The sequence below is a fragment of the Falco rusticolus genome, chromosome 12, assembly GCF_015220075.1.
Source record: "Falco rusticolus isolate bFalRus1 chromosome 12, bFalRus1.pri, whole genome shotgun sequence".
NCBI lineage: Eukaryota > Metazoa > Chordata > Aves > Falconiformes > Falconidae > Falco > Falco rusticolus.
Genome location: NC_051198.1, coordinates 16,381,349 through 16,405,060, shown reverse-complemented (window position 1 = coordinate 16,405,060; position 23,712 = coordinate 16,381,349). Strand labels below are relative to the sequence as shown.

Sequence of the window (23,712 nt, the reverse complement as noted above, 5' to 3'; positions counted from 1 at the left end):
GAGGTTACTTAGTACTGCAGAAGAACTGAACAAGAAACCACCTGAGCTCCCTACCTGTGGCCTGGGTACCGCAGGGTGCCACAGACCCACAGAAGAGGCTCAGGCAGCAGTAGGAGCTGCTTTGGGTGCTAGCAACCCACATTTTGGCAACCTTTGATCTAAACAGCTGAACTATTGGGGGAGAACCATAACGCTGCAAACATCTCAGTTGCATTGGGTCTTCTGCCATCATCAGAGCAGCATTACTGTACCCAATTCTTCTGCTGCTACCAGCTCTGACCAAAATGTTAGCAGTTTACCAGGAATATTTGCCACCAATAAGGCTAACTAGACAATAAGACCTCTCTTGTGTGAATGGTGAGTTTGAAATGTGTCTTCTTTTCACACTGGAATAAAATCTGAATGTTGCAACCCCCTGAAAAAATAATTGGTCATAATGCAGATGAAATTTTTTTAAATCTGTCTGCCTGTGGAGTTTTTGTGTTGTTATGAAAAAACCCGAATATTTCACATGGAAAAAGGAAATTTTTTTTCCAAAAAGTCCCCAAAAGTGAAAGCAGGACACTTTAGAACCATCAAAAATTTGCAAAACATGGGTTTCTGTGGAACTGTATTTTTTTTACTGGCCTGCAGTGGCTGTAACTTGTTATTGTTTTTCTGTCAATTCTAATCAGTATAGCAATATTCCACAAGGGTGTGCTGAAAAATTATATCGCATTATATCAGCAAAAATGTATTTATAATGTATTTGTAATGGCAAAAGAATGAGGTCACTACATGTAGTTTATTTCACCCCAGGCAGCTGCTATGGGGGAGCGGCAGAAGGCTGGTGGGCACCAGCTGAGCTTCTGCTGGAAGAACTGCAGGAAGAGCTGTACCATCACATCTCTTCTAGTGAGCTGTGGATGATAGCAAAATATTAGATTAGGGGCAGAATGGTCATTTTGAGCAACTGTGTGTTTTCAAACAGCTGGGCAAGCAGCAGGTTGAGAGAGACTAGGAAAACAAAACCGGGGTTCCAGTATTAGCAAGTCAAATTGTGAACTGACGTCAGGAACGCTGTGATGATTATATCATGAATTTCACAATATTTGGTGCTGTTTTCTGCAGTCCTTGCTCCTGCAACTCTGTAATTACATGAAAATTGCTACGCTTGTTTAAAAGTAAAAAATGTTTCCAGCCTTGAAAGTTTAAAACACATTAACCAAGCAATCCACATGAAAAAAAAAAAAGTAAATAAAAAAGCACATCAAACTAATTATTAAACCCCCCAAAACTGTCAGGGTTTTCCAGCAGACAGCTCATGATGCACCCTGGTCTGAGTTGAGCTGATAGCTGATGGCTGCTCAACTGGAGAAAATTCGGTTTTCTTGAGGGAGAGGTGACTAAGAGGGAGTATCTGTTTTTAAAAGATAAGACAGTAAAATATGGCGGCTGTGTGGTTGCTAGGAAGGGATAGCTGTAGTTTTCATGTGTTTTTTTGTGTGTGAGAGATGGAGCTGGGAGAAAGACTAGAAGTGGATCCTAGCTAAATCTTCAATGACTCGTCTTTACACTCACTCTCCATCTCTTTGTCCTTGTTTCTTACAAACCACCCACTACAGAAGTTTTCAAATACCTGGGAGATGCATCACCAACTGGGATATATATACACGTACACATGTGTGTGCATAAAGATGTATATATTTGTGTGTGTTTTAAATCTGTGCATAAACATGTATATATATTTGTGTGCATTTAAAAATGCCTGCAAGCCTTTAGCCACCTAAGGCCTTGTAAGAAGCAACAGCCACAACATTCAGGAGTTACAAAGTAAGAATGCAGCCGCCACAAATCCGGCTGTAATCCTCCTTTAATTACACGGGCGAGTGGGGCCTTAGCGCGGAGGCAGCCCCGCGCTGCAGCGTGCTCCAGCCACCGTAGGGGAAGCAGCAGCACCTCATGACGCAGGACCCGTACAGTACGGAGGGTGAAGCGGAGGCTATAATTAGGAAACCACTTTACTGTGAAGCAGGCAGTCTAATGAAAGCAGCTGATGGGACCAGCTGACTGCATCTATATTGACAATAGCCTGCTAGCGTCGTTTGTATCTGTCATCTTTTTTTCCTTCCCTCTCCAGCACATCTCCAAATGTATAAAGTGAGGTCCCCTTCCCGCACCATAAAGACTGAAACCCTTAGTTAAATTGCTCCACTGAGAGCTGCCCGAACTCATGCGTTATGATGGCCGCTATACCCATGGAGAGGAGGGGGGACCGTCACCTCTGGGCACACCTATGGCAGACAGCCAAGAAAGGATGCTGCATCCTACTCTTGCTTCACACATGCTCCCTCATGCGTGGAGGACACAAAGGAAACACAGAAAATATGACTAGGCTAAATCCCGGCAAAGTTAGGTAACAACAAACGCAAGGCTCTTAGGCAGAGCTCTCTTCACCGAGCTCAAAATGTTCTTACACACTTCAGTGAATTCATCGGTCCTGGCTCTTGTGCAAAGGGATTCAAGTTCAATTACCTGCTGTCCAGCCAGGAAGACCGGGATAGAGGAGGAGAGCCAGGTGCTTGTTTGAGGCATGACACATGAACAGAAAATGCTAATTTTTAGTGCTTAATTCTGAAAAATTTAGCTTGCATGCCTCAAAAAGACCTTTGGAGGTCCCTAAACCACCTGCTCCTCGTGTCTGGTACCCTACATTCCCACTTCGCCCCCCCCTCCCCCTCCCCCCCGCCCCCAGCAGAGTATTTTGCGCAGTTTGGCTTGGAAAAGCTAGTAACATCACTGTGTATGCTGACTGGACTAGCCCCTTGCTTTTCAGCGTAGCTGTTAACGCAAGTGGAGATACATGCAGGAAGAATTCTGCCTGCCCTTTTGCTGCCCTTGACACACCTATCTGAGCCTACAGGATTTTGGATCTGCAGGGCTCCCCGTCTAGCAGCTTGTAAAAGCATTCCAAATTTACTACTCTTTTAACCAGGAAAGAAAAGAAATCTTCCTTGCCATAAATGCTAATGTTGGTGCACTCGGAAATTCAAAGGGAGGCTGCAGAGAGAGAGAGAAACATTCCCCGTGCGATGATTAAAGTGCCAGTTCATGAACGCTGACGTCAGCGCGTGCTTTCAGGGTGGCAGAGCACTTTGCATTTATCCTCTCCTTGTTTGTGCTCCATCTGGATGGGCTCCAGCGGAAAAAAGAGAGAAAAGGAGAAGCTAATGCTTTTCTAATACATTTCTGAATTCCCTCGGTTTCACGCAGGGAGCAGGCTCAGAAGCACCTAGCTTTTGCTTGCCCAGTTCAATGAGATAAAAGAAACCAAAGGCAGCTGGTGCTCGTGGCCAGGCTAAGTTATAATTAGATTGTCATAGCAAACAGTCAGCTGGGGCAGCTCCAAGGAGGACCGAAGGAGAGCACATTGGTAAAAACCATCATCTCAGGATTCAATAATTTGCAGAGGCAACCTTATTTCCCTTCAAGCGGATTCGTTCCAGCTCACAACTGCTTTCATATAAAGTCACGATGGTTCAAAACCCAAAAAAGCTGCATGAGTAAGCTACAGGTTTCTGCTAAAAATGGTCTGGTGGGAAGACACCCGAGAGCAGCTCCCCAACTTCATGGTATTGTTTGCAGGTTAGAGGATAAGCAGGGCTGGTACTAGGCTCCCTGCTGAAGCAGATCTCCCCTCCCTGGGACGGAGCAGCACAGGGAGTGCTGCATGCTCCCCCTTTCCATAACCCCTCGCCCTCTGCCAGCGGTGGCACTGCCACGGCGGTGGCACTGCCACTTAGGTCAAGCAGAGCAGTTTGTAGAAGGTGTGAGCTGCTGGCTGCTGGGAGGCAGCCTTATGTGGAAAAATACCTCCCCCCAACCCCCACCCTTCTTTATTTTCTTTTGTTTTTAAAATTCTGGGCTGCTGTTGGAGTCAGTGGGAAAGGCTTACCCCATCAATATGGTCACACACACGCTGCAACTGCTACAATAATTACATCGCAGGGTTCTCAGTGAAGATGGCTACTGATAATTTGGGTTTTGAGCTACACACTGTCAAGCGGCGTGGATGACGACTCTGCATGACAGCAGTTTTGGTCTGTGGTCACTCTCATAACTGGCACGGTTACTTGCTAAAAACAGCTCACGTCGCTCAGTACAGGAGTTAGCTCTGCAGTGAAGCTGACTCTCAGGCACTGAAATAACAACTTTGAATTTGCTGGAACTGTTTAGAAGAAAGAACTTTTCTTTCTCCCCAGACATGCTGATGGGTTAGAGTTAGTTCCTCTTTCATAAATCAGGATGGCAATATAAAAAAAGTTAAAAGGTTCCAAATCAGCGATATTTTTCAACTATATGCTTTCAGCTGGAAAATAAGTCAAGGGGTAGACATCCTGCATTTCTAAATATTCTGCAACTAAACAGTCTTTGAAATAGCTAAATAGTCTTTGAAATAACATTTTGAAATGAAAACTTTTACTTTAGGTCCACTTTTCTCCATCATTTCTCTGCCACCAAGTAAAAAACGAAAGACAAACAGACCAACAACACGAGAAAAATAATTCAATTTCAGCAACATAATTTTGTCTACATAGGACTTCCCCCCCACACCCCCTTCCAAAGGGCATACCTTCACCATGTAAATGGATCTGAGATCAGATCCCCAAAAATCCTGACCCTTCCTGCTCTAAGCAATGTGTAAGGATCCCTTCCAGAGCTAGGTGAGGAGAGGGTGCAGCCCGCAGCCTTTGCATCTCGTGGGCTGGAGGTGAAACCTGGCGAGCTAATTATGGGGTGTGGGTAATGCGAGTAGGAGCACGATGGGGGAGCAGTGAATTTCTCTCCCCTCTCCATTCCCCACCCTGTGATAATCACAGCTTGGGCCTCTGCTGAAGTGCTGCCGAGCGCTCAGTGCTCCTGTGTGGAAACGAGCATCAGGGCAGACCTGATCCTCAGTGACCTGAGCTTGCTGCTCCCTACCACTCTCTGCCCGCTCAGACTGCCGGTATTTTACTGTATTTGCGTTCGAGCTAAGGGGAAAACCAGGCATAAAGCTAGCACAGTTACCAGTCTAGCTATGTTAGCGATTGAGTGATAAGTTGTATAGTGGTTACACAACTGGGCTGCATCTGTGGAGCCAGGACTTCTGGGTTTAATTTCCTGCTTAGTCACTGACTCATCACGTAACCTGAGGCACATCACATCACCTCTCTGCACATAAATTACATCATTTTTAGTTGGGGAGGTAGTAAGACTATCTCACATGAATGTTAGGACATACAAATTACCCTCATAAATATTTGTAAAATGCTTTAGACAATGCTTCAACAAAGGCATTGAGTATTTCATTGAATAAGTAACAGGCAGGGGAATGTCCTAATTGCCAGGCTGACTTATTTACTTACCTTTCACCCGAGATTGCTGGCAGTGGTACCAAAACGATGTCTCAGATAGGGGAAAGGGTGAAGAGGCGGTTTGACAAGCGCAGCAGGAGCAGCAGCAGGAAAAGGTCAGCTCATGCCACAAAACAAGTATCTGATAGATAAATGTTACACCGAACGCCGAGAGGCATTTGTGTCATTTTCAGCCCAGATGCACAAAAAGCTCATGTAGATGACACAGTGACAGAATATGGATGTCTAACCCTGTTAAGTATGGTCCGCAAAGTCCCATGTCATTTCTTCAGTATACATGGTCAACTCTGTCTTCGAACTTAAAAAGCATTTAGATACCCAAAGTTCTGTTTTTGCACCTTCCCGGAGGTGTTATCTTCTTGCCTACGATGCGCATCTCACTGTCTGTCCTCCACCTGCGGCTGTCTGGGCTTCAGAGCCTCCGTGTGTCAGCACCTCAGATCCCCAGAGGGTCTGGGAGGAACACTCAGGGATATTACATGATTCATATAATCACTCGGGTTTGCTGTGAGACGTTAAGGAGCTGCTGCACTCCAGGCCCTAAAGGCTGCATTTGCAGACAGGTGAGCTTTCCAAGGGTCCCAGCGTCTGCACTGAAGCCATACAAGATGGGTGCTGACAGACTAAGCAGAGAGCGAGTCTTAGAAACTTTCAGAAGATGCAGCCTTGATTTCTGTTGTCTAATCCATCCCAGCTGTGTCCTCCCTACTTATTCTTAACCCTTGCGTTCTCCTTAGATCTGAACTTCATTCAGAGGGTACCTGTGGGCAGCCTGGCAAGTGCAGGTGAATCCCTGGTGGGTGAAGAGCTGCTGAACTGGCCCGTTCCTGTGACTTTAGCCAGAGGTACTGACCGCAAAACCGAGTTGGTGCAAGAGCACAGAAAGTACTTTCTGCCTCATCCACCTACTGTGAAGCTGTTAGACATTATTTTTCTGAAATGCCCGAGGCCTGGCTGCCCTGCTGTTGTTAAGCTGAACCACTGCTGAGCAGCCCTGGCCGCTTTTCACTTTGGGGATTATCTCCTGTCACAGCCTAAGCCCATTGGGGCCCTCAGGTGGCGCTTCCAGCCACCTAAGCAACACAAATGGTAGCTAAAGGGTTTTCCTTTGTAGCTAGTTTTTAACTTTAAAAGGATTTTTTTTTTTTAAAATCCTTGATGGTTATGATACAGATACTGTAAAGGTATCAGGTCACTTTTCCTTCTTCACAGCCACAATAATTTTATGCCGGTGAGAAAGCCCTCTTAGATGTTTGGAAGCAGCTGGTTTCTCCAGCTGAAATAACTCACTCCAGGTCATCCCACAGATCAACAGCAGACATTCCTGACTGCCTCTCACTGGACCCTGTCCCTGCAGCACCACCGCTAGCCCAAAGGGACCACGAAGGGAGCAGAAGGGCTGGAGACTAGAAGCACCCAGCCACTGAAACATGTTCATGGAGCTCATGCTCCAACCGACAGAAGACACGAGCACGTTTGCATACCTGACTTCTACAAATCCTGCTGAAGGCCTGCAATTAGTTCAGTGGCCATACAGTTCAGGGAATTTCTCAGTATAAGTAACTTGATCTAGTTATGACTGCGTTATGAATGACAGTTACACAGGTCTCAGAAATGGAAAGATGTAAGAGAGCTTATTCCAGCTTCTAGCCAGTGAGTAGTTTCAGTCACCGCTTAAATAAGCTCTCCTGTGTTTCATTGGATTTATTTTCTAAAATTGCTCAAGCTCTGGGCTTTCTGTATTTTCCCTTAGGTGACCAATCTCTTCAGTGATCAAACACAGAACAATTTTTGCTTTGCACTAGGATGTTCACCAAAAGCAGCTCAAGTTAACAATCCCCTGCCCCACCCCCATCAGGTAAGCGTTGATAGTGCTGGGTTTCAAAATGGACAAGGAAAATCTATTCGACTCGAAAGGAATTTAATAGACGAAAGATGATGCAACGGTGTCCACAACAGCTAAGTGGCAGCAAGGAGAGTTGCTGACAATTAAATAGAAGATATTCAGCCAAGTATGTGCTAAGTTAAAATGCGCCAGCCTCTTTCCCTTCCTTCCACCACCTCCTTCTTTGGATACAGACTTTTGGTGCTACAAATGCTTCTCAGGTGACTGGATGAGCAAACTGTACTTGGGACAGAAAGAGTATTAACCCAGTAGTTCTCAAGAGCATCCCTCCATGTCATGCTCAGAGATCTATAATATCCAGAAAACTTGTCTCATTTAAGCAATTTGTGAACTAGTTTATGGATAGATTTCTGCCTCACTTTTCTGAAAATCCCAGATACCTTAGTTCTACAAAAAGAGTAAAAAGGGCAACCATTGCAAACCAGTGGTACTCCAATAGCAAATTCTTTAAGTACCTCAGGGAACATGAATCACACCAAGGCCTTTACAAAGGCTGGACCTTACAAAGCAAAACACTGGCACTGTACCATGATGAGAGGGAGGTCCATCAGTAGGAACACAGGAGGCCAGAACTTGAACTCAGCCACTGACAAAGCTGTAGGCAAATGGTTTACCAACGCTTGTCAGGCTCCATCACTTCCCTGTTTGAAGAACAGATTACTTCTCAAGACCAGGCAACACCGTAGGACTCCCAACACCCTTTCCAAACACCTGAGCCATGCAGCAAGGCCAGTAGCCACAAAGGTCCTTTGGACAGTGACTGCTCATGCAGGCTGAGCTGTAGCTCTTCTCCAGAAGAATTCATAAAGCCTGTTGTCCCACAATGTTAGGAAATCACCCCAGACAGAAGCAAAGTCCTGGGCTAAGGCGGGATCAGTTTCATGCATTTTTCCATACAGACTTGAAGTTCCTTCTAGGACTCTCTTCTTTTGTGCACCAGTAGGCAATCTAGGCAGTCCACGGATGGAAAATGCCATAAGGGCATTTGAAACCAAGGTTGTGTTATCACAAAAAAAAAAAGGGAAAACGGACGACTGACAGACAGGATGCACAGATTACTTTCTGAGTGAATGTGGCACTGAATGCAGCCAGACCAAGGTTCAGACCTACTGATTTGTCATTCACTCCAGCTTAACGTTACCTCTGCTTAATGAGCATGGAGGGAACGCTCAGCAGTAACATCTTCAAGGAAATAATTTTGCTTGTGGAGCAGCTGCAAACTACGTGACTCCTGGTGTTTTATTTTTTAAATGTTGGTGCAGTTCGTCACATACTTCAGTCTATACAAAAAAGATGCCAGATACACTGAATAAGCAGCCCACCAGTTCCTGCTCTAGCTCCTATGTACTCCTGCTGTAGTAGTGTATTAGAGCTACACCACAGCTACAGAAACCAGGGGAAAAGTCTTCTGTTGCAGAAGCAGCACAGAGTCAATATAATTTAAGCTGGATGGTTTCTCAGTTCCCAAAAGCATCAGTAAAGGCAGCATTCCTTACAGAGCTCAATGCCGCAGGGAACTGAGGATCTGCAGTCCAAAGCAGACTTACCTGGGCTCCTGCACAAGGTTTATTTCCACTTTAGAATCCTGCAGGATGGTGGAAGAGCTAAGAGCCATCTTTCCCCTCACTTCCCAACTGGCTGCACCTCTTATGTTTTGGCTTTCAAAAGCCCAGAACAAAACTCAGCTTTCTAAATGAGGAAAGGGCATGTCCAGTTATTCTAGCAGGGGGCACCAGCACGAAAGCCAGGGTACACTTATACCCATCTCTAGGCAGGACAAACCCCATGTGAGAAGCTGCAGAACTTTGCAGCTCAGACTCATGTTGCAGGACCCCACCCCACTGCCTGCGTGCACACATGACGTAGAAAGGTAAATCAGCACCGAACTACTGTTTCAGGTTTCCTTTGAAATACCTAGTACTGATGAAAGGTTCTGGAGAGAACTTTATTTTTCATTCCTTCCCAAGCCAAGAGCTGTACCAGCAGTGGCTATCCAAGCTCCCAAGAGGAAAGAGGACTCACAAGAATGACATTTAGGGATGAGAGGACAGCGTAGCCTTCATCTACTGAGATACTTGCTCAGGTTTCTCACTTGTGAAGCTTATATTTTTCAGTGTGTTTGAGGTGAAGGTGATGTAGAATGGACTGGAATACAGTAAATCTAGTCTACTGCATTGCAGGCTTGAGGCTGTGTTTGCTTCCATTTACTGAGCTAGATAAATATCAGTAGCTGGGATATCAGGTAGTTAGCAACCCACAGTGAAGGCAGGGACAGGAACACCAGCCTGTGCTGCACTGAAACAAGATGCAAGTGCTTCTGTTGTGCTTTCCAAATGATATCCCCACTTGGGGCTGCACATAGACCTCCCAGACACAAGTCTGTGGGTAAGATTTAGGCAAATTAAAGCCCTACCAATAGTAGCCCAACCTCTGAGAGCAGATCAAATGAGAGGTGGGTGGAGCTACAGCCCCTGAAACCTGATTATGCAACTTGTATTTTACCCATCTCTTTTTATCTTAGCAAGGACAATGACAGGATCGAAATGGAAAAAGGAGGAGTCAGAGTATCTTCTATGTGCATAATGATTAGCTTTAGGAACTACAGAACACTTTCTTCTCTGAAACATTTTAATTTTCTGCTCATTTGTGTTTCTGGAGTGCAAATGTAGTACACCTCAGAAAAAACCTACACCAGTGCAAACCACATTTTGGCTTCAATAAAATAAAAATGTGTAATGTAATGACATAGGAAACAAGAAAGGTATTGACAAACAAGATCATGTGGAACCTGTGAAGTATCTTCTGTACTAGTAGACTGCATGAATTGGCCTGCAAGTATAAAACGAGGAATGTCTAATTTCCAGGAAGGATCTCCTCTGAACTCCTGATCAGAATTAAAAAAAACAAAACAAAACAAAACCCAAACACAAAATCATTGCAAATTCTTCCTGAAGAACAGCCATGGAGACTGAAGCCTGGGAGACCTGAACACACCATGGTCCTCTCAGAAGGGTTAAGCTAGTCTAATCTGCTGATCAGTTACTTCATTTCTGTTTAGACCCCCTACTGCATGCTGGTGAAGAAATTCCTTCTTCACAGGCAGCGTCTTTCTGGAACCAGCTACCATACAGCAGTGGGGACAGGCAGCTCTTTAGCCCTGGACGAGAAGTGATGTGCATGGCCCAGCTCCCAGTCCAGTCCCAGACGGATGGACGGAGCCTGGAGGCCGAGGCAGTAGAGAGGGTGCAGTTATTCCAGCTGTGCTGCCCAGCACTGCACCAGGGATTCCACATGGATGGTCCAGGTTGCTCAGAAGCTGGCTTAAAGATGTTTCCATGGCATAGTACTTGCTTGTGTAGAACCACCTTAGCACCTTCAACATGATGGTCTTGCTGGAATTTAACATGTGAAATTGCAGTTTTTCTTTTTTATCTCACTTACCTTGCTATTGGGAAATACCAGGTCACTATCATGGACTTGTATCTAACATTTTATATACAGTTAAGAAAAAAGGGCAAGATGCACAATTAAGGTGCCAAGATACATGAACAAGTTTTCTCATTTTGTGCAAGCAATTGACATCCTGAGTAATACTCATGAAATGGAGAATTGCATCCCAGAATGGTAAAGCTTTAACACCTTGGACTTCATCCTCCTCTTGACTGATCTGCAGAAGCTAACTCCACAGAACATTTCTGATCAAGATTATTGGGCCCAAAAATCCTTGGCTAACCAAAAGCTTCATTCATATACAACAGTTTTTTTAATTCTGCTGCTCTGTGTCACACCAGAGAGAAGCCTCAGCAGAGAAAGATATTTGCTTCACTTGCTTTACAGAGTTGTTACTTTAATGTTCTTTTCTGTGCTGGTCCCATGTTGGCATCTCTTGGCTCTTCTTCGTGACACAACCCAGATGAGTAAAGAACCTGCCAGGACTCCTGCTACTGCAGCCATGATGACAGCCCAGTAGGGGACTGAAGGTTCGGTTTTCTCCAAGTCAAGATGTGAATTTCTGAATCCACTGTTTCTCAACGTGGAGAGAAAAGGTTTAGCCTACAAAGGGAGAGCAAAGGTTTTACTGACCACAGACCACTCAAGAGGCAGCGTTCAGACAATATGCCATCATCCCTTCCCAGACAGGAACTTTCAATCTCTAGACTATCAGGTGTTTCTGCCTTCTGTCTTAGCCCAAACTTTTTCCTACCCTATTGCCTGAAAGTTTCTAGAACAAAAAAAAGGAGCCATTTCAGAATCAGGAGTGATGGCATCATTTCCAAATTTGTTTGCTGCAGACAACCAAATGGTAACAGACAGCAATACGTTAAAACTGGTTTAAATGATAAGCTTTCCATTGCAGTAAGGATAATTTTTATTTTTTTTCCTTAAATCTTAAGTAGATTTTCCTTTGTATAACAAAACAGGAGTATATTTTACCTATTTAAAAGAGTATCTTTGTGAAGGCTTTGAAGAACTTTACCAATAAGAAGAAAGGAGAAAAATAAAAGTCATTAATGGAGAGTACGGACTTCTCGGCCTTTACTTACTGAGTTTGGACACTTGAGTTTTGATCTGTCATGGGTAAAGTTGTTGTAAGTCTGCTTTTCACCAACTGGCTCCAGCTGAAGAAGAGAAAAGCGACAGTAAACATAATGATGTTTTTTTTCCTCCTCAGACTCTTCTGACTTGGGTGGTTACAACTTCTTATCCAATATTTTGGTGCTTGCAGCAATGAAGAAATGTGGTAGAAACATCACAGGAAAGTTTCCAAACATTTTAACACTCATGAACTGAAGACACTGAGAATCCGATGTACTGCCTGCAGAAAAACTCCCTCGGGAAGCAGGGAACAGGAGAAGCCTTTCTCCTTTTGCGTTGAGTGGAGGAATAAGTAACTCTGAATACCACATACTTTAAATATTCTGCTAAAACAAAGTGGTTCACTATACGCGCAGTTCTCCCACGTACACATCTCAAATGACAGTATAAACTACAAAGAAAAAACCCCTCATGACAGATGTTAGTCGTGTTACTTAGCACGTTACTGAAAGGAAGATGCTTAGGTGTCACAGTGATGGAACTAACTTCAGAAATCATGTAGAGTTACAGAGACAGGATGAGATGCTGCCAACCTTTGCAATCTTCACTCAGACAAGAAATACCCTGGGAGTTTTAGCTGAGGCTAGGTTCACAAGATTGCAAGAAGTGAGTTAAGTAGGGCCTGTTATATCATCAGCTGAGTTGCAATAGCTGACTGTAGGCTTACCCTCAGTCCATTTCAAACTCAACATAAAATATGCCCAGGCTAATGGCATAGTGTTTGTGGTTGGCTAGGAGTGCACACACCACCAGTTACCATAGTTAAGCTAACGAGTAGAGGCTTGCTCAGTCATGTTAACTGAAGTGTTTACAACTGTGTATGGACATGCCTGAAGTAAGGACTTCAGGACTGGCCCACAGAGAACCGCAGAGCTGTCATCCAGCACTTCTGAGGATACAGCACAGAGGAGTGCTGTTGCTTCTGCTATTGTCCATACATGCGCTTGCTGTCCTCAAGTGATTACAGTGTCACCGTAGCATTCACTGTATGCTGGAGAGAAACAATACCACAACAAGCCTAACAAAACATGGAGGTGAAAAATTCTATTCATAAGATTCCCATACGGAAACACTGGGAATACTTTGTCTCTCTAGTTCAGTTTAAAAAAAATAAGAGGAGGAAGTAGAGACTGAAAAATAAAAAGAGAGAGATAAGCCACAGCAAAATATCACTGGGGAAGGGAAGAAAGCTAACAAGTGGAGACATGAGAAGCAAAGCAGAATGCCAAGTTTTGATGATTGTCATGAGGTCCTGCTGGACACATACAAGAGTCCTAATCACTTGTCTGCCTGCCAGCTGATGTTGTGAAGCCTGAATTTGGTAGTTTAGTTGCATCTTAAAGGGAACAGTTCAGATTCTGACGTGGTTATTTGTAAAATGTGTGGCTCATATCATGTAGCGTTCTGTCTGCAGTATGACTGGTTATCTGTAGATAATTGTAATACTTCCCGTGCCAGGGCATCTGGTAAGGAGTCTGGCACAGAGCCCAGACAAAGGATGATAAGGCGCAAAATTCTGTAGCCAGCCATGCTTACTTCGTTTCTATGCAATTTGTTCCTCAGGAGCATTAGCTTCTGAGCTTTAAAGATGACAGTATCCCCAAGTCCATGAGCATGCAGGACAACTTCTGGAAGAAACGCACAGCTCCTCTAGAGTGTGTAGCAAACATGGAGGCAGAATACAAGACAAACACACTGTCTGTGTGCTCTGCTCCTAGGCCAAAGGACTGATGAGGTGGATTTAGGACCAGTGGAGACCCCTTAAGACTACTGAGTCTTCTGACTTCAGAGAGTGGGAGCATGCTTTGCTTTGCATGAAGAAAAAAGGTAAAGAACATTATGGTGAGGGAGAGGCTCCTTAAGCAATCCCCATCTCTGCATACCCACGCAGTGGCCAGGCACAGTCTGGCCCTTTATGTGTACTGACAAGAATCCATGTCATTTGGCCATAAGCCTACAGCCTGCTGAGCTTTTCAGGGAACAGGGAAACAATGTGGCCTTACAACAAGCTTGCACAGCCTCACCGTACATGGGCTGCGAATGAAAAGGAGGGATGTGTTACAAGAACTAGATTTAAATAGTAAACAGTAAACTCTTCATTGGAAGAAGTGTGGATGTGGTGCTCAGGGACATGGTTTAGCGGGGGATTTGGCAGTGCTGGGTTAACAGTTGGACTTGATGATCTTAAAGGTCTTTTCCAATGTAAATGATTCTATGACACATCTCTATGGAAGTAAATGACTGCGCCAAAAAATCAGTAAGAACCTGATCCCCGCCACCCCAGTAGAAAGCTTTGTGTCAATATCCTTACATGCGTAGGAAGTGAGTGACAGCCTGGACAGAATAAGACTGGTGGCATAGAAAAAGGACTGATGGTGATTCAGGAATGAGTAATGGCCAACAGAAACACCACGTGGCAATAGAAACCCAGTTTAAGGCTACCATATGTCCAGGTACTGTCTCCTTCTTGAAACCGGCAGCTGTGCTTAATTTGAATAGTTTTTTACATTTGCCTGGGGTTTCTGAGCCACCATTAGCTCTGTTTGAGCTATGGAGCACAATGAAGCCTGTCAGGCTGCTGTCATCTGGAGTCCCAGACAGGGAAGCCTGACAGAAAACAGGCAGATCTGCTGTGCATGCACAAATCAATTACTCAGAGCATGTGCATACACTGTATGTCTACTGCTTTCTGTAACCCTGATCCTAGCTCATATGCTATAGTGGGCAACTACACAGATTTCGGCTTGCATTTCCCAGTCCTTGTTTACAAATTCATTCTGGAATATCCTGTAAGTTTCTTATCTTGCTCAAAATTTTACTTAAGCAGAAAAGAAATTCCCCTCCATTTATTCTTGTTTCTTGTACAAATCAGGATACAGGAGTTCTGCTAGCATAATGTATTTGGGTACTGGTGTTTATAAGACAAGAGGAAGAAATGTTGCTGTGGCATGAAAATGCCAGTTTTCCAACATGAGAAACACCATGGTTCTGAAAGCAACTGTGACCCTGAAGTTATCAAGTCCAGCATGTGCCTCTTACACACTCTTCCAGCACTATTCAAAAGCTACCATTTCCCCCAAAATGACAGAAGGAATGTGACTGCAAACAGAGGCATCATAGGTGCGATTTCAGCCCCCCCATTAGTTTCAGTGACTACTAGAATTGCCTCAGATACTAGAGTGGGTGGTTCAACATGTCCACACTATTAATGGCAGCAAAAAATCAATCAGATGAATATTTTCCTAATAAATCTAATAGAATTCGCTGAAGAACGGCAAGCTTATTCAGCAGACATTTTCAGGAAACCTACAGGACTGGATGTTTAACTAGGCTGATTTTTTCCGTTAATATAAGTTATTCAGGAAAATAAGAAGGAGATTTTTCATTACATTAAGACTCTCAGGATTTCTCTTTTTGAATGAGCAAAGACTTACACCGTTTTATACAATATGATTGCTTTGGATTGTGTTCCTAAGCAATGCAGGCTGAGAAGGGTCTCAGAGTTGAGCAGCCCTCTCTTGTTAAGATATCAATTTTATTTCTTGCTTACTCTTTTGTTTCAGACACCTTTCTGATGATCTTTTGTAGGGACTGCTACTGCAGATGCATGGATCTAGGTTGTAGCCTCTTACCATATTGTTCCAGAGAGCCACAGCCATCTCAGCATAGCCTCTTGCACTGAAATGAAAGCAGTCTGCAGCAAAGAAACTCAGATCTGGCTTGCTGTTCTGCAATAAAAGCAAAAAAGTATTTCTCAGCACATTTCAAGCTTTGAGATCTGACATATCTAATAGTGTACTGTACTTGGCATACTCCACGATTTTGGTATCTTCCTAAAGGCAACATGCTCATATTTTGACACTGAAAATAAACTTATGTGCTCCTAACTGTGGGCTGATTACTGCATCTTGAGACCTTCTATGTAATGCAGGCTGCTCAGTTTCACACAGCAATTTTCATAACAAACCTAAACTTACCATTAACCAACAGTCACAGCTCTTACATGGACACTGCCATTGACCCACACTCCACCTTGTACAGAACCGATAGAAATCTGCTTATTCTTGCTTGTTAAATTTCCATAACTCAGACTTAAAACCTCTCAGGTGTTAAAATTTGTGCTGAATTTCTGCGGGCTTATCCACCTGTGGCAAATGTCTGTTTTAGGGAGAATTTGCCTCATCACTACCTGTATGGTGACTGTTCTTTGGACTTGAAAGCTGCCAGAACAAAATGGGGGTGATATGACAAAACAATCAGTATTATGCAAAACTGTGTGGTGTTGACCAGGATTCATCCTCAATATTTGTATCCTTAACTACACAGCATACGGAAGTGCTAAGGCTGGACAAAAGGAGGAGAATCAGTGTTTGGCTTCAAAGGCTGCTTCCTATTTCCAGGCTGAGATGAGCCAGGCATGCAAGAGCTGCTGGTCTCTGTGTGAAGGAAACCTGAACATATTCCATAATGTAGATCAGTACAAAATTGTGGTGAATGCCAGTCAAGCCCCCAACAAGGGAAGCACCACACAGTTTAGAGGAAGCCAGAGGGTGCTTAGGTTTAATGTGTGCACACTATGAATGTTTCCTAAAGCCATTTTGATTCCCAGGCAGCAGAGTCTTCTGTCACTCTTACTGCAGGTTCCACCCTGTGATGCTAGGCTGTGCAAAGAAAATAAAACAGTTCTTGTGGCATGGATCTTACTGACTTAGAGAAATCAAGATACTGGTCCTTGCATAATGGAAAAGGAAAACAGGACCCACTCTATCCAGAGGCAACAGGGTGTTTCGGAAAAATGGCTGCATGACAACTGCGAAGTCCTGACGCTTTTCGTACCGACCGCTGTTGATCAGCTGTAAGGTTTCAGCCTGTATGAATTTTAATGATTGGAAACAGAAAAGTTACTTACAAGTTCATCTAGCATTTGTCACCTATCAAAACCATGCATATTATACTTCTTTCAATGTAGGAAGCCATAAATTATTAGTATAAATCCAGCTGAATAATATAAAGCAGTCCAGACAATTGCTAAGAAAATAATCTGGCTCGTGAAGAGATTTTAATGAGGAAAATGCACAGAAGCAAGGATAATTTCAATGTAAAGTTGCTTAATTTAAAAAAGTAGTTCATACCTTACTGACAGAAATCCATGCTGCACAATTGCAATGAGATTAAAATTTACAGAGAATTAAAAAAAGGAAAAAGGCCACAATTTTTAGAAGTGACAAATGAGTTCAGAATGCCAACCTGAAGGCTGAGTTGTGCTTGATTTTTCAGAAAGGTGCGCTTGAAGTAAAATAAAACTTAAGCACTGAAGAATTACCTACCACTTTTGAAAACTATGGCCACAGACATTTGTACAGATAACAAAGACATCTCACTGTTACTTGCCAGTTTATGGGTAGAAACTCTAATGCTCCTGGTCATATCTCAGAACATTCCTAATCCCACTTCCTTACTTAAGGAAGATGTCCCCTCTAGGCGGTTTATATGAGTATTTTTCAAGACAGATTTTTTGAGCTTTGTCAGATTTGTTGGACAACATCCACTGCCAGAGCCAGAATGGAGGACAGGAGAACATAATGTGGTCTGATACAGTGATTCCTGTTTTTTTAGGAATAATGATGTAAAAACCTTCTGCTCCAATAGCTATTTATTGTGTTTGTTAATTTTGAGTGAATCTTATGCCCCAGGCTATGAAAAGTTATTCTCAGATAGCAAAGTGACCCATGGTAAGCTCTCTGTGTGCACACTCTCAGCCTATGGCAAAATAAAGGAGTATCAGGTTGGTTTAGATCATTTTTTCTGCTAAGAGTTGCCACTAAACAGCTGATGCAAGGTGATTTGTCACCCTTGCAGTGACATGTTAATTCATGTGAGCTATTAATTGGATTCATAACGAACGAAGACATGTCAACAAATATATCATCAGCCATCATCAATAACTCCTTTTCAGCCGTTGAAACAGCAGCTAGAAACAGAATCAGTCTCTATATTCCCCCAGCTCAGAACAAAGGTCAAACCACAAGGCAGTGTGGAATGACTTGCGCTGCTGCTAACTGGGTAGCTGGGTAGGGCCTTAGTTAGACTGTAGCCAAGCGGTTTCCAGTCATCCCTCTCTGTCCTGCTGAGGATATGCATGAGAGGAAGGGCAGTGAGGGAAGAAATATAAAAAAGACACAAATGAAGATGCCCAGTTACAGAATCAAGGTATTACCTGAAAATCTCTGTTAACTCTCTTCATTTCTTGTAGCTCAGAAGAATTTTCTTCAGGGTTTAAGAAACATGGACAAACATCCCTTCAATGAAAGAAATACTAGGATTAAAGGCCATTCTGGAACAGCTTATGCAATTCTTCAGCAACATGTATCTGCTTCAAGAAGCTCAGGATAGGTGTTCAAAACTCACATGCAAAAGGAGAGCCACCTCATTGACTTAGAAATGGACAGATACTTCAGGAAAAAAAAAAATCTCTATGGACTTAGTTTTCAAAGTGAACACCTGTCAGAGCTGGTAAGAGCTGCAGGATCCACAACTCAAGTCACGCACAAAAGTGTTTAATATGCCACATACTAGCAGGAAATCACACATGTCAGAAGTAAAAAAAAAAACCCACATATATACAGGCTTACAGCAGATTTTCAGAAATCAGTGGGTTTAAAGGTAGAAAACACAAATTATTCCTATAGTCTGGCTCCTTTAGACCACTGTGTTTTATTCTGTTACCCACGTATCAAGAGGTAATAACTTGTGCTTCACTGAAATACATCCTCTAAAAATGTGCTTGGAATAAATATGAAGACATTGAGCAAGACAGTCAATTCATTATTTTCCCTTCTAGTTTGTTCCAGTAGTTAATCACTTCTATTATTAAAAATCTGTGCCCAACTTCATTTGAATTCATTAGGCATCAGCTTCCAACCACTGGTCTTTGTTATACCTTTCTTTGCTAGACTGAAGAGCCTTCTCATGTTCACGCTGACTCCTGTAAAGGCACTGCTGCTTTCTAAAACAAGTCCCTCAGCTTTCTTTGAGGTAGGATTTTGGTCTCCTCCATTAGGTGGGAATAGCAGTTCTGGTTGTACACTCTACTGTATGCAGCCCAGCCTGCACCATAGGTTCTTAGGTACATAGGTTGTATTCAGCACTGAATACAAGGAGAGGCGTCAGGGATGTCAGCCTGTGCTGCTGACCAGTGAGTGGCTGGGCAAAAAAGGCTTTGAAGTTCAGTAGTATGCTAATTATATGGTGACTTGGGCTGTGACATGATGCCTTAGACCTGAGAAGAAAAGTGACAACTCCGCTATCTATAGGCGCATGCCTTTTAGCTGAAGTATTGGGAGAAGTAATAGGAAGTTGATGGGAACTAGGCTGCAATGAAAGTAGCTTGAAAAGCTCATTGTGGATGTCCTACTGTAGAAACAACTTAAATTGATCCAAAAAAGTAGCAGTTTAAAGGCAAAGACTTATTTTGCTCACTTACTTCGCTGTCAAAGCACACCCCGAATAGCCTGCTGCGATCTGACGCAGTCCAGAAATCTCTAGTATCTCCACCACGTTGACAAAGACTCTTGGGAGCTGCAGGGATTATAATAATCAGACATACCAAATCACAGAACATGATACCACTACAAAGGGAGAAAGAAGTGCCGCCTGGAGGTCAGGGAGTCAGTGCAAACTGCACCGACTGCAACCAATAGCATGTGCAAGGATGATGTATAGGGGAGAGGGAAGGACACATACAGTGGATGTCAGCCAAAAAAATCCCAGCAGCTAATACAAACTAGCTGAAACACTGCTTCACTCCCCAGGGCATTTCTGTGTTCTCTAGGGTAAATGAAACTCTGTACAGTTGATTTAGCCATGAAAATTGGCAGTAGGGTTGTGCTATGTTTGGACCACAGCAAAATTGCTGTGAAACGTACAGTTTCCCTGAAACTGCAGCCCACTTTCTCAGGGCATTATCTAACACAGTTGCAATGCAGTGCTGAGGAGCAGCCTGACTCCAAGTATTTGGAAGATGACCTTGTATGAAACACATAACCACTGACAATCTATCAGAGGTGAGAAAAACATCAGTGTGCTTGCCAGGAACATAGCTTGCTAGGTATCTTAAAAGCTTACCTTCTCATAGAAAATATCCAGAGTGTCCTGAAGGTGCTTTACATACTTTTGCACTGAATAGGTTTCCTGTGTAATTTGGGGGGGGGGGAGGGGGGGGGAGAGAAAAATAAAAAGCATCAGTCTTCTTTCAGGGACCAAGAAATGTAACTGTTTCTCCTGAAAAAAGAAGTCCCCAGACTCTCTAGTTCCAATGCAGTCCGTGAGAATATACACTCACTCGATGCTCCTTTTTGTCACATGTACACAGGCTATATAGTGCTTGTGTTTCTATGTCACGAATATATTCCCTTAATCTCTGTAGAAAATCCTGAGGTATATAATAGTTCTCGTCAGTCTTTGCCTGATGAGTAACCACATAAATCACAGGTTTGGATTTCACGTTGTCTTTTAAGGGACCCCGACCAGACCAGTTTGCCTTATGAACAGAGAGATACCTTTTTTTTTAAAACAGCCAATCTGAGCTAATTGACATGTAAGCAGTCAGGCAGTCAGGCCCCACAAAACCCGTAGGCAAAATGACTTTGTGACTGACATTACAGAGGTGTAGTGGGGCTGCGGGCAGCAGCAAGGGCTCCAGGAAAAAGAGCAAAACTGGGAGAACAGTCCCCAGCCATTTCAACCAGCTGGGGCCCAGACCCCCCAGTCTGTGCCATGGGAACCTTTTCAGAGGGGATGACCACTGACAGCTAGATAAAAGACATTTTTTTGCACTGTAAACTGATGTTATTTCTTTTGGTGTCATCCTGAAGCAAGAATCGGGCATCCTTAGTAATTACTGCATGGAGATGCTTTCCTGAATAAAGCTTCATTTGTGTCCCCATAACAACCTGCCTGAGACACCACGCTTTCTTGACCACTTTGTCCCGTTAAGCTGGAAGAGCTCTTTAGCTTATCCTTGGTGTTTTGCTCAATACGGGGCAGGCTGCTGGTTCTTAAATGAACTCCAGAGCTGCAGCGCTCCGATATTAAAAGCTGTGCACTTGTTCCTGATACAATACAGATGAAAGGAACAGGACTTCTAAGCGCTTTTTAAACATAGAGAAACTTTGGATCACTGAGAGAAAGGTTTTATTTCCAGGGCTGGCCACCTGCCAAGTGCCTGGACGAGCATGCCTTATTCAAGAGATACAAACCTTGTCCAAGCAGTACTGGCATAAGTCGTTGCCTCCAACAAGGACAGTGATCAGCTTCCAGTCTTCCTTGAAGTTAATTTTCTAGTGGCACAAAATAAACAGATCGCAGTGTCCATTGCTTAGGCAGGCAGAGGTAACATTCACAAATGGGGCTAAATGGAGTGCAGACAGCACGGCAGAGCAGAGAAAGGTGGCATGCTGAGTTAAGCTGGCAAAAGAAAAGCATCTGTCCAGCGGGAAAACGCGAACCTTTTGCTAGTCTAGCTGCAATTCACCTTGGCTTTTGCAAGAAAATTCCCTTCAGCAGACAAGATCTGTCAGGATAGCCAAGCATGGCAATGTGTGGCAGCAAGCATCCCTAAATGAATGTTAGCTTCGGGACACAGATGGACAGGAGAGATTTGCCAGCCATGGCTGAACACGGCAGGCAGTGTGGGGATGAAACAGTGTGGGAGTGGATGCTGGAATGACTCATAGAGCTGTGGAACTGGAGCTGCTGGGGATCCCTGCCAGCTGGGCAAGTATTACCCCACAGCCAGGAGGGGCAAGGGGTGCCCCAGGGAACAGACAGCTGGATTAAAATAGAAGAGTCCAGGAGGCTGGTGACTCCACTGAACTCATATAAGGGCAGCTGCAGCATCCACGTCACCACAAGCTAACAATAGGAGCTGCTGAGAGCTGGATCTCAAAAAACCATTTTGTAACATTCAGTACAAAGAAAGGAATCAAAGGCAACTATTTTTAGTACGGTGCATTTACATAACAAACATCTGTGAAAGGATCCCACAAATAGAGGGAGGGCCTGGGAATCACCCACGGGTCTGAATTCTCCTCCTTAACCAACACTTTGCTCGGAAAGCCTTTCATGAAGAGACAAAGTGTGGCAGGGACTTCCCCCCCTCCCCTTTTTTAGAGATGCTTAAAAAACACTGAATAAAACAAAGCTCTAGAGCCACGTACTATTTTATTGAAGAGCCATGCCAGCTCCCTTCACTCTGCCAAGCAATCAGCAATGCAGAGTAACTGACAGTGAGGTGAGCATGCAGCATCCAGCAAGAGTGCTGGCATGGAGAGACACATGCTTTGACAAATCCTGCTTATTCAGTACCTACCCTCCTTTCCCATTCAGCCTGAGCCAAGGAGCGCCAGGCACTCCCATTCCCTTACAGGGTGCTCTCCCCAAACCAACAACTCGCACCCAGACAGTCATCCACTCAAATTCAGCCAACACTTGGATCAGGGCAGCCTTGGTTTTCTCCCAGATTTCCTCCCGTGACCCCAAACTGCAGTAGCAGCCACTGAAAAGTGAGTCACCCTTTTGGTACCCTTTGTAACTGTCAGCGGAGCTGGCACAGCAGGCTGGTCCACAATGCTAGGTCCCCTACTAATTTCCTAAAATCTTGTAGCATGACAGAGATTCACCCAACCCTGAAGTTTCTGACCGCTGATTAATCACTTGTCTCTTCAGAACCAGAGTTTCAGAGGGCCTAATCTCCTGGGAAGACTTCAGTTGTCCCCCTTTCCAACATTGCCATTTCCCAGAGCCAAGAGTGAACATTGTGATTCATGTTGGTCACCAGGTGCCTGCTCCAGTGATTTTACACTCAGTCTCTATGACCTCCACTTTGAATGCTGCTGCTCAACTAAGCAGTCCTGTGATCTCCGCAGAGCCTTCAGATCTCTCTCCTTCCTCACAACCGTCCTTACACCTCCTGGCTGCACTACACCCTACATTAGTCTCTGCCTTACGTGTTTGCACCTTGCCTGCATGGATTTGTATAGGTAAGTTATCATCTCCTAGAGGCTGATTCCTGGCATTTTCATCTTGGAAAGCACATCAGAGACAAGGACACTGACTTTTCTTCCATCAGTAAAGCACTCTTCACTACTCAAACATCCCATCAATTAGAGTCATCTCCCAGAGAACATGGGAGCACTGAGGGCTGGCCCAGGTTCTACTTACCGAGCTGCTTCTCATTAGCTCCACCAATTCACGTGCTTGGGCTGACATATTGCTATAGAGAGAGGACAGAAGCATTTTAGATGCGTGCTCTAAAAGCACATCATCTTCTTGATCTCCCATTCTTCATTTCAGGGACTCAGGATCAGAAGAAATCAATATAAGGAAAGTGATGCCTCAAAAGGATGAACAAACAGAAGGACCAAGACCAGCAGCAGTTGCACACGTGAATAATCTAATCTAAATGGGCTTCCGCTAGAGGAAGGCTGCCAAGTGGCAGGCAGCTGGGATGAATTTTTCCCATCTCAGAGTTGGCCTAAGTGCGTTTTGTTTGGAGAAAACCACTAATGCCCAGATGCACAGAGACATTTAGTTGCATAACTCCCTTCAAAAATCTAGTGGAGAATTTTGGTGCTTACACAGAAGCTGGGCACCTCACCAGCCTTCCTGATCTGACCTTAAATTCCTACATTTGTCTTATGGCTGGAAGCTATTGCTTACACTGCATAACTGCCAGGCTGGAGAGTCCTGGTCCAGCTCTGGGCAGGATGCAACATCCACAGGCTGAAGCACAAACCATGCTGAGACACCAGCTGA

General features: G+C 44.1%; 1 protein-coding gene across 1 annotated transcript in view; it reads right to left on the bottom strand.

Moving 5' to 3' along the window:
* Positions 1-9,907: 9,907 nt before the first annotated feature.
* Positions 9,908-23,712, bottom strand: part of PLB1 (phospholipase B1) — an 89,657-nt gene continuing 75,852 nt past the window's right edge. Inside the window, exons 49-57 of the mRNA XM_037405842.1 lie at positions 23,119-23,170; positions 21,156-21,236; positions 20,023-20,088; positions 19,382-19,476; positions 18,116-18,197; positions 16,662-16,766; positions 15,531-15,626; positions 11,847-11,921; positions 9,908-11,355 (exon numbers count right to left, since the gene is read on the bottom strand). Of these exons, the coding sequence (XP_037261739.1) occupies positions 11,134-11,355; positions 11,847-11,921; positions 15,531-15,626; positions 16,662-16,766; positions 18,116-18,197; positions 19,382-19,476; positions 20,023-20,088; positions 21,156-21,236; positions 23,119-23,170 (874 nt within the window). The 3' untranslated portion in view covers positions 9,908-11,133. The remainder of the gene's footprint in view (positions 11,356-11,846; positions 11,922-15,530; positions 15,627-16,661; positions 16,767-18,115; positions 18,198-19,381; positions 19,477-20,022; positions 20,089-21,155; positions 21,237-23,118; positions 23,171-23,712) is intronic.